Source organism: Bidens hawaiensis, unplaced genomic scaffold (assembly GCF_021521415.1).
Source record: "Bidens hawaiensis isolate Kalapana, Puna unplaced genomic scaffold, B.hawaiensis_p1.1 tig00048806_1, whole genome shotgun sequence".
NCBI classification, from domain to species: Eukaryota; Viridiplantae; Streptophyta; class Magnoliopsida; order Asterales; family Asteraceae; genus Bidens; species Bidens hawaiensis.
The window spans coordinates 14127-29941 of NW_027498716.1; the positions used below are offsets into that span (position 1 = coordinate 14127).

A 15815-nucleotide genomic window follows, 5' to 3' on the forward strand; every position below is an offset into this window, starting at 1 on the left:
CTATTTTTAGCTAGACGCGGATTCATGATTAGCTGAGACGTGACAGACCCGCTATAGCATTCATAACCGATTAACCAAAACCGTCACAACCAATCAATTATGGTTATGATTTTGGGCCAAAACTAAAGCAAAACGACTCATGCACACCCAAGTTTCTCATACTTGAGTATAACTAAAAAATTTAGACATACTACATGAACCATTTATGTATTTAACTCTATAAATATTCATAAATAATAAATTGCAAAATGACAACATTTAAAAAATAGTTTTTTTATTAACGACTAACATATATAGCATATGATATCATAAAGTATTGGCTAAAATAATAATAACAAAAGAAATTATGAAAGAAAATGACAAATTCACTCTTGACACCATTCACATTTAACCCAAGTAATATAGAAAAAAAAAATTATAACCTTGATTACACTTTACAAAATTAGATTAAAAAAAATAACTTATACAATGCTTCTATGATTTCACCTATACAATGCTAGATTAAGATCTCTATCAACAACAATTTAAGAACCATTGCATGTTATGTAAACCCGGGTTCAGTTGCATCGTGTTCGCTCACCTCATCTAAATCTCTAAATCTTGCATTATTCAAATCCAACTCAGACGGGTTTGTCGAATTTACCAAACTACGCTTACCTTCTCCGTCGAAAGATGACATGTTTGTTGACATTGGTGAACTAATTTCCGAGACCTCTACTTGCATATCGGAAGCAAACGAGTTTGTTGAACCATAATGAACCTGTTTATTGGAACCAAAAAAGAACGCATCGGTCTTTGACTTATCAAACAGTGCAGACGGGCCACAGTCGAATGACTCGGCGTTTCTAAGCAAATTACTTCCTTGTGAAATTACTCTCATCCGTGACATGCTTAAACAATGCAAAATCGCCTCTCTGTTTGGCCTTAAAATGAATTCGTCTTCACTTGAATAAGATGAGGAAGTCGATTGATCACTCGAGACTACATCATGGTCAACCTTGTGCTCTTTCGTATGGTCAACCTCGTGTTCTTTTGTAAGGTCAGCCTGGCTAACCACGTTGGCCGCTTTCCTAGAGGATTCACCTTCTTCAACGGCCCGGTTAACATCAACGTTAGGTATCAAACGTTTTAAAGGCCGTTTGTTGTCATCATCTTCTTTTTTTGCTTTGAAAAACAAAATAAATTAATGAGTCAACTCGGTTTATGTTTTATCTCTAACAGGTCAAACGGGTTAAAAGTTCCCAAAAGTAAACCACCTTAATCATTTCCTTTTCAAAAGCTAGATTACTATTGAAATACTATAGTTTTTATAATCATATTTGACACACCGCGTAATCATAATATTTACAAAAAAAAGGATAAAAGTGCTTCTAATCAACCAGAACAGTTTGAGCATGTTTATGTTCGTTCTTTTAACTTTAGCTGAACAAGTGAACAACGATCAAACACTCACAATTAAACAAATGGGGTTTTCTTGTTCATGTTCGCTCGTTAAGAAAATGAACAACTTAGTGAAGAACAAAGTATTGAGCCTAAAAAGTTATTAAAACGATACTAAGATGTAATGAACCAAAAAAATTTTAAATTAATATATTATTATATGAATGAACGTAGATGAACGAACTTAAACAAATCTAAGAACATAAACGAATTTAAATGAACAAACGAGACATGTGTTCATGCTTGTTCGTTTGACTAAATGAACAGTTTTTATCCATGTCCGTTCGTTTATTGAATGACTGAAATTTCAGAAAATCATTTCACAAACTGTTCACTCAGTTCATTTACAGGCCTATTTGCACTTGTACAAAAAGCTAGCATAAATGAACGTAAATAAACGAACATAAACAAATTTAAACGATTGAACGTTCACAAACATAATGAACAAACGAGACACGTGTTCACGGTTGCTCGTCTAACTAAATGAACAAAGTTTTTTGTTCATGTTCGTTCTTTTATTAAATGAGTCAACTTTATGACGAACGGTTCGTTTAAAGACCTATTTGAACCTGAACAAACGGTACATACCTACTTTTGAAGCACCCAAACTTCTCAACTGCTTGACAGCAAATTCAATATCAAAACACTCGCTTTCATCATTTGCAGATTCTAAAGATTCAAAATCCTCAATAACTGGTTCTTTCTTATGTGCATTCACGAACTCATCTTCAAAACAATTACCCGTAAGAATCGGTTTTTCCTCATGCGGGTCATACGGAAGGTCAAACGGGTTGTTTTTCGACACGCAAGCGGGAGCCGAGCCCGGAAGATCACTCGAAATTTTATAAAGAAACGGGTTCTTTTTAGGAACATGCAAAGAAGATATCTGACCACAACTTTGACTTCCAACTCCAACTCCTATCGTGTTTCTAATAATATTAAACCTCGACAACGTTCTCAGTCTTCTCCGTTCCATCAAATTCTCTAACCGTTTAGTCCCTTCAGTATCCGAAATCCCAAGATCCATTAAACTCTTTTCAACGCCCTCCAAAGTTTCTTGAACCTTAACTTTACGATCATCAAAACTACATTTTCGGTACGTTTCATCAACAACGCGATGATCCAAATTCATAACCCCTTTCGGGTTTTCCTCAACCGAGGATCTTGCATCGACATTTCTGCCCTCGACATTCATATCGTCCAAAATATCGTTACTTCTCTCTGGGGCATTTCGTCGAACACCTGGCGGGTCCTGCATTAAACTACGACTTTCGTCACACTGTTCGGCGACACGAACGCAATGCACAGTTCTAAAACTCCTACGAGACTCAAACTTCTTCTTTGTTTTAATGTTTTGATGAGGTGTATGCATAAACATTCTATAAACAAGAAACCCGAACCCGAAAACAGGGGAATAATATGCTAAAAGGATGAACAATAAAGGGTAATAAAGATACAAAATGCATAAGATTATTATTGTGCATGTATAATATGGATTTTTCAAAAAATTAATCACAAATTTATGGATATCATTTGTGCCCATACTATAAAGGTTCAATTTTTAATCATTATGACATAAACCCTAAGAAAAAAAATTAAATGAAACAATAAAGGATGAATGTTAATATTAATGTAAATGTTAAGTTAAGTTTACCTAGAATTGGATCATGAAGGGAACATTTGATTGAAAAACAAACAGGGAGATTGTGTTTTGTTGTGACATGTTTCTTTGGTTGTTAGGTTTGTTGGATCCTTTAATTTAGGACTCCATAATTATTATTAACCACTCTTTTTTTTATAAACTCACACATTTGTATTTTACACTTTAGCGAAATGGTGGTGGAGGTACAAGGCGGAAAAAGACGGGTTTTGCGAGATATTGGACGTCCCGAAGGAAATGTGTATCTCGACACTACATAATAACGCATTACGAGTAATTTTATAATCACATGTTGCAATGATGTTGGTGTATCTTGAAAACGTAATGACAAAGTGAAGAAATTAAGACGAATGTATTCCTATAACTCTATGAGTAAAGAATATGACGAATATTTATTTCTAGATTGGTCAAATTTGTGAAATTTAAGTTTTGTAAGCGTATCTCTATCTTTAGTGTCGTGAAAGGTTTACGTTTCTAGCTTTTTGCTAGATCTTTATAAAATAGTTTCATCGTAGCTAGAAGAATGAAAGTATACACAAGTTGTAAGATTTAACATAACATCTGACTTGCTATTGCATTTTTTTTAATGGTCAACAAATCTTCTAACTAGGCTATTGACTAAATTTTACCACATCGGGATACACTCGTCTTTCGATCCACGGATAACACCCTCATCTAAGGCCAACACCCGTGAACACTCTCCCGAAGGCATGACAGTGTCGTGATGTAAAACCTGCTCAGTTCAAGGATTCAACTAGTGAACATCACCTACTCACCTAGTCTCCCGTCATCACCCGGTGCATCCGAAACTAAATCGAACCTGAATCACATGAAACACCAATTCTCTGACTTATTACTCCACCACCAGCTCATTGACCCGCTATTGCATTTTAACATATATTTTTTTTAAATTTGTATTTTCTTTTTGACTTGTTTGTATTTTACTCAAATTTATATAGTATTGTATTTTTCAGTTAACATATTTTTTTAAAAGGTGGGGTGGGGGTGGGTTTGTGTCATCAGTTGGGTTATGAATGTGATTTTCTTGTTACTATCTTCTTGTCTATACTTCTTTATTTATTATTATAGAAGTAATGAACTGTCATAAGTTATTATATGATAAAAGAACAGTGAATGACCACCAACTATCATTAACAAATCAAACTTTGCAACCATTTTCTAAAGCCTCAACAAATCAATAACTCATCCTGTTTTTCTACTAACATAACACATATATTCTTGATCCTTGCACATGGTGGATCACGGCGAAAAACGATGGCGACTAGTATTAACAGCAAGTCCACTTCAAGGCCACATGACACCCATGCTGCACCTAGCCACCTTCCTTCACTCCAAAGGCTTTCCCATAACCATTGCTCACTCTAACTTGAACCCGCCTGACCCTTCAAACCATCCCGGTTTCACCTTCATCCCTCTTAACGACATGTCAACCGTCAACACTGATTTTGCTGGTGCAGGACAGTTCTTGAAAACTTTAAATGATAATTGCAGACCCCATTTCAAACAACACCTTGTTGATATCATGAATGCACAAAAAGATGCAGCGTGTAAGGAGGAAACAATAGTTATTATTCATGATAATCTTATGTCTTTTGCTGCATCTGTGGCTGGTGATCGGGGACTACCCGCCATCATATTGCGCACCAGCAGCGCGTCTACTTTCCCCGTGATGAAGATCATTCCTTGGCTCATTCAAGAAGGTCGATTTCCGGTGCAAGGTAACTCTGTTATCCAATTAAAAGTTTATAGATTTATAGGTTGTTTGGATCTAGAGTAAAAATAAGCCAAGTCTGAGCTCAAGCTCGAGCGGAACATCAGTTAATTCTTTTATGTTTATAATTATTTTTTATCTATATTATAAATTTTTATTTGTAACATAATAAGATTAATTGATGTTCCGCTAAATAATATATATATATATATATATTAATAAAAGTATTATACAAATATATATCTAATATATTAAATAAAATTTTTATTAATAATAGACTTGTTTCAGCTCGCTGGCTAGCTCGACCTTGATAAATGAACCCCGAGCTCGAGCTCATTTACTAAGCACGCTTACTTTACTTTTAGGCATTTGAGCTTTTAGCGAGCTAATCTCAAGAAGCTCATAAGCAACTTGGTTCATTATTTTAAACCCTTGTTTGGATCAAACTGTATGTCATTACAAATCAAACAAGTATCAACTAACCCAAACTATTTTTGAAGATTCTATGTTTCAGGAAATAGTTCCAGAACTACATCCATTAAGATACAAAGATCTACCCTTTATTATCTCCCTATACAATATGCACTTGAAGTTATCAACATGATCATCCAGTCGCCGTTCTTTGGAACACACTCGAATTTCTAGAGCCATCGGCACTGGCGCAGATACGCGATCACTACAAAGTTCCCATTTTTACCGTCGGACCGTTACACAAAATAATCCCAGCACCATCCACTAGTTTTTATGAAGAGGATACAAGTTGCATCTCATGGTTAGATAAACAAGCACCTAAATCAGTTATTTATGTGAGCTTGAAGGTGGAGTTTTGGTGGGTAAAGAAGGGAAAGACATGAGGCAGAGAGGTATGGAGATTAAAGAAAATATTAGAGTTGCAATTAGTCATGATGGTTCTTCTTATAACTCTTTAAATGAGGTAGTGAACTTCATTTTATCATTATAAATGTTGCTAGTTGTTTGTGTACACTAATTTTTGATTTAGTTAAATGCCAAAACAATAATAATATTTCCTTCTGTTAATTTTAACTACTATCAAAGTTGCAGAAGATAAAGATAATGTACTAATTATGCTAGACATTTTAATGTTTTATCAAAGACCTAGTAGATGGACCAAGGGTATGTGACCTTTATCTGCAATTCTCAACTGCTAACTCATATCCATAAGTACTTGAATCCATGAAACCTGAGCCCTAACCATTTTAATTCAGTTCAATTATGAGTCACTCGATTATAGGTTTCTGGTTGACTCGATTAGTTTCAGTTAAAAACTAACACTTGTAGAAGCCAAACAAGTTATGGAAGCAACTGACATATACAAATTTTTCGCCTAGACAAACAACTTGTAGACAGACCAGCCATTTTCGAGAAAATTGAGATCATGAACTTGAATAACGTTGTATGAGCTTTTGATATAGGCATATAGTTAAATGCTGTGTAACAATAACAAAGAATATTTGGAAGCTAACAAGTACTAAACTGGCATATTATTTATTAATAGGAAACTTGTCTTTAAATGGGTCCCAGACGTCGACTGAAAACGCTGCTGCTGCTGCTTCGACGCCCACCTTGGAATGATTAAAGTGTTGTAGTGAGAATTTGATTCAATAGGCTGATTCTTCAATTGTTTGATTTTGGCTTGGAGAAAGGATAAGTGTATATATATTTTTTGATAAGGGGATCTTCGAGAAGCTTCAGGATGAAGAACCTTCTTGATCTTTTTAGTTATGCTACCACAGAAGCTTCTCGATCGGCTACGGTAGATTGTTTTCATTTTTCACCTTTGATAACAATAAAAGTTTGTTAACGCAAATTGGATTTTGATCTTTTTACAGTTAATCGATAATTATCTCACGTTAGAGAGAATAGTTATCACTTATTCAACTTTTCACGCTAATTGTATTTATTGAACTTCTATTTAAAAAAACTTAACGTTTTAAAAACTTAATGTTTTAAAATAAATTCTAATATGATGTTTTAGGGCTTCTTATCGGAATGAGTACGACTTTATTGATGTAAAACTTACCTTAAAACGGTGTTCCAGTAGAATAATTGTGTTTTAGAAACTTGAATTTCATATCCTTGTCACGTTGGTCACACAATAAACATACGATGCTAGTATCTAAAATCCAGAAATTTATACCTTAAAGAAGATGATTCAGGATTTGATGCTTCAACAAATCAACAAATAAATTGCTAAGGGGAGCGGAATTGCCCCACCATCTTCCGGTTCCCCGATCCACTTTGTTAGCAAAAGGTGCCAAAATCCTTAGGAAAAACCAATGAAAAATTCACCAGATTCAATGAAAAAACAGACGAGACAAACCGGGGAACGAATTTCCATATGACCCCCTTTTCCCATCCATGCCTCCCCAGCTTCTCATACACTTGACTCAGTGTCCTCTATTAATCCTAATTCCTAGACTAATGATTCATAAGCAAATCACAAAATAAGCTAATCAACAATCGAAAGATAACTAAAATTCAAGTTTCACCTAAACCCAAAGCTAACTATACTCAACATTAACAACCAAACAAACTAACAATTCAACAATTGTTCAATTTGTTTGACATATGATATCACCCTAATTCAATAATTGTTGATTTTTTTTCTCTTTTTCCTTCTCTTTCTTTCTTTTTTTGTTTTTGTTTTTTTTTGTTTTGTTTAAAATTATTATAAAACAGTCCATGTCTCTCAAAAGAATATTTTAGTCAATTTCATGTTTTTTAACGAATTTTATATTTGTCATTTTACATGAATCTAACATGATATTTAACGAAATTAGTGTTATCCCAACATTGTTACAAAACCAAGAGCAACTAATCAAAGTTTTAAACTTACAAGCTAAAAGGAATAACTTCAGCAATACCACAAAACTAAAACTAAACTTATAATAGTTTTATGATAAACTAGCATTTTAAATACAATAATTAAACAAATTCCTAGCATTTAATATCCCATATAAAACATAACCAAAATAGACTCATTCACAGATAACTCAGAAAGGTCATCAAATATGTACTTTCAGCCTTACAAATATATACACTTATATGATCCAACATCCAATCCATACAACAGACATCTATATAATCTTCTCAACACCTTTCTTTTTCCATCCAAATTAAGGTAAAACATTGAAATGAAACAGCCAAGAAATAATGAATGCAAAAACCATACAACCCAACAAGATATTCATGATTCTTCTACCCCGCCAGAACGTACGTGGCGCCTCAGTAGGAACCACCATGGGTCCAGTGCCTATCGCCTCGGTTTCAGTCGCCGTCTGGCTCGTCTCATTGGCCTGGTCCCCGCCAACATTTTGGGCTGTGGCACCACATATCTCACACGTCCTGATCGTTACCATATATTGAACATAAAAACAATTTAGTTTTGAAAGTAATTATGTACTTTTAGACAATCATTAAACCTTCAAATATAAGGAAATACATAAAAACTAAAAAAAACACATGTTAGGTAATAAAGATACATAAGTTGTTCTAAGGTTAGGTACTTAGGTAGCCTCATATATCTTAACAAACAAGGTTCCATTAGCATGAGTAATAAAGCTACATGATATATGTTTTAAATCCAAAAGTAGTTTTAAATAACTTAATGTTGGTATATTTTGTAACATCATATTTAACTAATTGGGGTTCAAAATACGGCTAACTATAACTAGGCATGTAAGTTCGTTCAATTAACTTTAACCAAACAAAAAATAGAACACGAACAATTAAACAAGTGGGGTTTTCTTGTCCGTTTTCGTTCTTTAAGAAAATGAATGTTAGTTTATTAACATTTCATACCCAATAGATTGATGTTCATGATTATGTTGTTATGTTAGTTCGTTAATGTTCGTGCACGTTAGCATTCGCTCATTATAGTATAAACGAATGGTTCACAACCGAAACAAACCAATATAGATGAACGAAAATAACATGAACACCAATTACTAGTAAACATGAACAAAGGTTAATAAAACTAAATGGGTGATATTTTATTTTCATAAAAAACGACTAAACTGTAGCGGGCCAAAAAATTTTAATGAACATATAAACGAACGTAAAAGAAAGTACATAAACAAGCACTAACTAACAAACATAAATGAATGTAAACGAAAAGATTTAAATGAAAACGCGTAAACGGCCGTTCACAAATATAAATGGTTTTTTCTTTAAGCAATTAAACTACATAAATGAACAAAAATATTCGTTTGTATATTTTAACAAGCGAATATGAACGAACTTTTCGTCGAATGGTTCATCGAACGCTTGGTTCGTTTACAACCCTAACAATAATCTACTTTTTTTCACGGCCTCACGGGTTTTAAAATAAATAAAATCAAACTTGTTTAGAACAAGTTTTTTTATTTATTTTGCATCTAGTTCTTCTTTAACTAAGATTTTAGCATAGAACCTGTTTCGTCACGCGTATTGATATATATATATATAGGGGAGGGTTATTCTAAAAAGAAGTAGTTTCCTAGAAAGACTAGGAAAAAATCATAGTCATTGGATCATGTTAATTAATGGTTGAGATTTAAAATTACCAATAACCGACATAGTTTCCTAGAATTACTCTTTCATCATTATAACCGACATAGTTTCCTAGAATTACTCTTTCATCATTATAACCGACATAGTTTCCTACAATTGTTCTTTCACCATCATTTGTAATGCCAAATGTCAAAATTTTATTGGCTCTTACCATTCCTAGGAAACTCTTTATTCTTATTTAAACTCTTTTCTGTATATATATATAATGATGTATAATGATATATAATGATTGAAAGATATACTGGGGCCGGACACTTAGAAGGTAGTTAATGTCATTTTCTTGACTTTGCAATGGGGTTTGGCAAATGATCAATAAATGACAAAAACTAGCTGATCAAACACATCAACATAAACCAAACTATTTATTAATAATTCACACATATTTTAATAAAATCTTGAATTAAAAAATGGTTTGATGCTGCATAACTTGTGATATTTTAACCAGAAACATGAAACAATTAATGCAGGCTCAAATAATCACTAATATGTACATACAAGACACAAACAATAAAAAAGAAATTCAAAAACTAATATCAATTAAGAAAATGTTTATTATGTAACTTAATATTTGAATCAGAATCTGTTATAAATTATATTAAAAAAGAGTGTTGACTGGTCAACAGCCTCTTTGATCCGAAGGCCTGTAAACGAACCGAACGAACACGAACGGAACATGTTTGTGTTCATTCTTTTAACTTTAATCTAACAAATGATCGAACACGAACAACAAAACGAACGGGGTGTATTTTCTTGTTCGTGTCTGATAGTGTTCGTTATTTAACAGTATAAACGAGCGATTCACGTAAATGAACGAACATAACTATCTAAAATTAATTAAAATTTAATGTGAGCAACAGCGTGTTGGGCCTAAAAACTTACGAAAAAGACAATTGTAATGAGCCTAAAAAATTTAAATGAATATATCAACAAACGAATAAAAAACGTGAACTAACGAACATAAATGAACAAACGAGACATGCGATTCTACTATACAAGTCTAATAAGCACAAACAATCCCAATTTTCATAACCTAAAATCTCAAATGCATCTTTGTACTAACAATTAGATCAAACAATCAATCAATTAATCAAATAATCAAATGAACAAGGTTTTCGTGTTCGTTTATGTTCGTTATTTAACAGCATAAACATACAATTCACGAACATAAATGAACGAACATTAGTAGCTACAATCAATTAAAATTCAATGTGAGCAACAACGTGCTGGGCCTAAAAAGTTCTTAAAAGATGTAAACTAATGAACGTTCACGAACATAAATGAACAAACGAGACATGCGATTTTACTCTGCAAGTCTAACCAGCCCAAGATATCCCCAAATCATCAAGACCCAATTTCCCAAATGCATCTTTCTTTATACTAACAATCAGAACAAAACAATTAATCAAATAATCAAGAATTAATTAATACCTACATTTTCCTCTTGACTTTAAAAAACTTAAACCAAGTTTCCGCACATTGTGTTCGTGTTTTTAACTTTCACAGAAGAAATTATCGAACACGAACAACTAAACAAACGGTGTTTTCTTGTTCGTGTTCGTACTTTTAACTTTAACCGAACAAATTATCGAACTAGAACAATTAAATGAACGGCGTTTTCTTGTTCGTGTTCGTTTGTGTTCATTCTTTTAACTTTCACCGAACAAATTATCGAACACGGACAACTAAACGAACAGCGGTTTCTTGTTCGTGTTTGTTAAATGAACAAATATTAATAGCTAAAATCAACTAAAATTTAACGCAAACTAACAAACATAAATGAACAAACAAACAAAATTTTAAATGCATCATCTTGATACTAACAACTAGATCAAACAACAAATTCACATAAAAGATTATTAATCAAATAATAATAATAATAATAATAAATTAAAAGACTTACATATTCCCCTTGATTTTAAACCAAGTTTCGGCACACTGTTTATGCGCATCACCCAGATCTCCTTTACAATTACACCCCAGTTCAATCAGACCACCGTCACCACCACCACCACCGTCATCATCCACCGTATCACCACCAATCTCAAAACCCAGATGACAAATCCGACACTGCTTCTCACCCTCACCAAAACAATGCACCTTCATCTCCAACTCACCACTCTCAAGATCAATCTCATCATCCGACGAACTCTCCATACGGCTATGATTATACGAGAATGACCCACATTCGGATTGTGGGTCGGAGTCGGATAACCCGAAACTGCTGCCGCCGTCTGTGGTGGTGGTGATGGGTTCGGTGGTGAATTGGACGGGACGGCGGCGGCGGGTGGGACGGGTACCGTTGCGGCGGCGACGGCGGCGGGGTGGTGGTTGGACGTCGGTGAAACTGTGGGGTTGTTCAGACATGGGTTTGGGTTTCGGTTTGGTGATGAGGGTTTGAGGTTTGAGAGTGTGAGAGAGACTGAAACGCAAAGTAAAGGACGACTACTACTACTACTGTTTTCTTTTCTTTTCTTTCTTTCTTTCTTTCTTTCTTTCTTTCTTTCTTCAGTACACTGTCAGATAAAGAAGCCTTGTGGGTCCCACTTTTAGTATTATTATTATTATTATTATCAAAATTTGATATGTTAGAGAATAGTTTTATAGATTTTTTCGTAATAGGAACAATATCACTATAGGAAGGAAATTAAATGAAAGTGTCAATTTAGAATTTAGAATTATAGAAAATAGAAGAGTTAAGTGTCATTTTAGTATATATGGTTTGTCTAATTATGTAACTTTAGTACCATTTTTTATTTTTTTAGCAAATGACTACTTCACGTTTTTAAAACTTGTCATTTTAGTACATTTTTCTAACTCCGTCTATTTTTGTCTGTTAAATCGAGGGTAAACTGGTAATTCCATTTTAATTTTCTATTTTTTTTTTCCTTTAATCAAAATACCCCTTAAATTAAAACATCAAACTCCCTCTCCCACTCAACCCATAGATCTGCAATTCATAATTTCATATTCCCCTAATCCAAATCCTCAACTCAAGTTTTAATCTTGATTACAAAACCCCAATTCAATCACTCACCCTTTTTTTATCCTTCAACCTTCAATTTCTCAAATCGTTCAACCAGGTCAATACTCAATCGACATTCGACAGCGGATCTCCGGCCATCACCACCGTCGGCGGCCGTGTCTTCATTTTGAAGATCTCGCTTCCAATTACTTAACAACCCAACAAACCGTTTTCATTGATGAATATTCCCAACTTTACCGAATGGCGAGAATCATCTCCAAACCTCGTCATATAGCTTCTAAATAACCAAACCGGGGTCAGATTTTGTATTGAAGACGAAGATGGTGTAGCCTGTCGCTCCACCTCTATCTCAAATAAGATCTGCATCGGGGCAGAGATTGTGGTGGTCTCAATATGTCGGTGGTGCTGTGAAAGATGACTGACGGAGTGGTGGTAGATGGTTGGGAAGAAGGCGGAATCTGACGGCGACGGCAACAATTGCCGGAGCAGAGGGGTCTTCCACAATTGTCGATATTTAGGATGTATTTGGGTACGTCGGAATCTGACAGCGACGACAGAGATTCCGGAGAAGAGGGGTTTTTAGATCATTGAGTGACTGCCTACAATCATATTTGGTGAACTGACATTACAACAAGAGAGTTGAGCGAAGAGAGAAAGAGGAGACGGTGGTTGTATAATTAGGATACATATTTGATTGTCTTGGGTTTTGAACTTTGATTTATTGTTAGTATTTTAATTTTAATTTGTTTTGTTTGTTTTTTAATTTTAAGGTATTTTGGCTGAAAGAAAGGATAAAACATATAAATAAATAAAATTACCAATTTACTCCTGTCTTAACGGACAAAATAGACATGGTTAAGAAAAAGTATTAAAATGGCAAGTTTTGGAAACATGGAGTAGCCATTTGTAACAAATTCAAAAATAGTACTAAAATTGCGTAATTGAATAAACCACATGTACTAAAATGACACTTAACTCAAAATAGAAAATACTCAAATAGAGTGGGTTGTAACAAACTCATGATACTTTTCTTCATTGTATAATAATCTACTTAAAGAATAAAAAATAGATAGACATAGATTGTTTAAAAAGTTTGTTCATCTTTTTTTTTTCAATATGGTGGTTTAGTGGTAGGAAGTTTTGGTATCAAGAATTTGCTATTTTCGGGATTGGTATTTTTGGTGCCGGTACGGTACCGAGCTCATCCCTAGTTTAACTCATTAACAACACTTTAAAAGAAGCATAGATGACTCCATGAAGGAATACTGAGGTCTTTGTAATCTCAGGTTCGATCATGATGGTGTCCGAATTTTACCACAAGTGGGCCATAGGGTGAGATTATATAAATGTGATGAACCAAAAAAAAAGTAATAGCCAACACTTTACGGCCAACAACCGATATGGATTCGGCTGATATGGATGATGTACTAATATTAACTAAAAACAAAAAAAAAATTATAAAAAGGTGGTGGACCACCAAACCATCCTTTTGTATCAATAATCGTAATTTTGTAGCAATACAAATTGAGAAGTGTGTTATACGATTACGAATTTATGTAATAATCTTAAGAATTTATGTAATAACATTAACATCTTATATATATATATATATATATATATATATAGGTTTAAGTACAAGAAAGAAATCAAATTATTGCAAGAAATGAATATGAGTCACTAGTTTTATTTTAGCTTTTAAATATTTAAAAATAAATAAAAAAGATGTAAATGCAACAATAAATGCACTCTCTCTCTCCAATTAATACAACTAATATAACATAATAAATCTCTCTCTAATTAATATATCAAACTAATTTAACTATAATAATTAAAAAGATAAAAATACTACTTTAGTTTTATTTTTTATTTACACATTCTTCATTTTATTCAACATAAATACAATTATTCATATAATACTATTCTTCATATTAAAAAAAATAATTTCCACTCAATTTATTAGCATGTTTTTAACACTAAATATCAAAACATAATATATATATATATATATATATATATTTTTCAATTGGTATGCCTATAAAAATTATTGTCATAAATAATAATAAAAAAATATCATACAAATGTGTCCATTAAATGTAAACAATAAAATATAACCTACACAAAGTTATATAACCTACACTTGTTTTGAGCGATAAAAACGTACAACATACAAAAAACATACAACTTACATACGTAATTCGACATCAACAATTATATAAACTACAAAACGATACACATATCCTACACATGCGTAGGTTATATGTTTTTCGTATGTAGGTTATATGTTTTTTTATTCTTAGAACAAGTGTAAGTTATATGTTTTTGTGTATGTTGTATATTTTTTATTGACATTTAATGCAAACATGTGCAAGATAGTTTTTTGTATTATTCATCACAATGTAACTACGTGTTAATGGATATTTATATGTTGAGTTTGAAGATATTGGTTTTGAATAAAAAGAAATTAATGTATGAATAAATTGTAGGTTATATGTTTTTCGTGTGTAGGTTATATGTTTTTCGTGTGCGTGTTATTTCATTGATGATAAATTTTGTGTGTAGGTTATATGTTTTTCGTGTGTAGGTTATATGTTGTCTTATTTTTAGAACAAGTGTAGATTATACGTTTCTGTGTAGGTTGTATGTTTTTTGTTGATTTTAATGCAAACACATGTAAAATAGTTTTTTGGTATTATTCATCATAATGTACGTATGTTTTGATGGATATTAATTTATTTAGTTGGAAGAATTTAGTTTTGGATAAAAAGAAATTTTAATGTATGAAAAATTATACTTGTGTAGGATAAAAATTAAAGACACAAAAAATAAGTTATAAAAATAAATGAGTTCTTAATATTTTCCATTTATCATAATTTAATTAGTTATATTGATTAAGTAGATAAGTATTATGGTTTATTAGTTATATTAATTGAAGAAAGAGAATGATTAATACTTTCTTTATTTAGCTTTAAGCATTTAAAACTTAAAACAAAACTAGTGGTCCATATTTATTTCTTACATTTCTTGCAATAATATCATTTCTCTCTTGAACCATCCCCATATATATATATACTAGTTTTTATCCCCCATATTACGGGGGCTGTTTTACATTACTCGTTTATAACATTTATATACTTTTTTGGGTTTAATTTTATTTATTGTAATGAAATTTATAATATACTTAGAGTCTGATTATAAAAAAGTTTCACAAATAACTAAGATGTTATAACCCGGTTTAAAAGTTATCTGGGTTTGGTAAGACCCAAGACCCGCTTATTTTTTTTTACTATAAAATTGTTTCTTAATTATAAACAATATTTAAAAAAAAAATCACATAATAAGTTTTAGTATATCCTATTTTAACAGGATTTCCACATCAATAATTTGGTGAGAATAATTTTTAATATAATGAGATGTTATAACCCGTTTAA

General features: G+C 32.5%; 2 protein-coding genes and 1 pseudogene across 5 annotated transcripts; 1 reads left to right on the top strand and 2 right to left on the bottom strand.

Moving 5' to 3' along the window:
- Window positions 1–367: 367 nt before the first annotated feature.
- On the bottom strand, window positions 368–3298 carry LOC143597641 (uncharacterized). Of its 3 annotated transcripts, XM_077076084.1 has the most exons (3): window positions 3095–3298; window positions 2029–2692; window positions 368–1164 (listed from the first exon to the last, which is right to left on the bottom strand). In XM_077076084.1, the coding sequence occupies exons 2-3, from the start codon at window positions 2633–2635 to the stop codon at window positions 542–544; spliced, it is 1230 nt and encodes a 409-aa protein (XP_076932199.1). In that variant the 5' UTR covers window positions 2636–2692; window positions 3095–3298; the 3' UTR covers window positions 368–541. The 3 variants fall into 3 exon arrangements, with proteins under 3 accessions (XP_076932199.1, XP_076932197.1, XP_076932198.1); XM_077076082.1 differs by lacking the exon at window positions 3095–3298 and having other exon boundaries at window positions 2029–3028; XM_077076083.1 differs by lacking the exon at window positions 3095–3298 and having other exon boundaries at window positions 368–1152; window positions 2020–3028.
- A 1045-nt stretch (window positions 3299–4343) lies between these two features.
- Window positions 4344–5686, top strand: LOC143597635 (UDP-glycosyltransferase 76H1 pseudogene; annotated as a pseudogene). The gene is made up of 2 exons (XR_013146961.1): window positions 4344–4839; window positions 5333–5686. The product of XR_013146961.1 is annotated as a UDP-glycosyltransferase 76H1 pseudogene (transcript).
- A 2075-nt stretch (window positions 5687–7761) lies between these two features.
- Window positions 7762–11768, bottom strand: LOC143597636 (uncharacterized). Its single transcript, XM_077076079.1, has 2 exons — window positions 11305–11768; window positions 7762–8198 (listed from the first exon to the last, which is right to left on the bottom strand). The coding sequence occupies exons 1-2, from the start codon at window positions 11766–11768 to the stop codon at window positions 7970–7972; spliced, it is 693 nt and encodes a 230-aa protein (XP_076932194.1). The 3' UTR covers window positions 7762–7969.
- Window positions 11769–15815: the final 4047 nt, after the last annotated feature.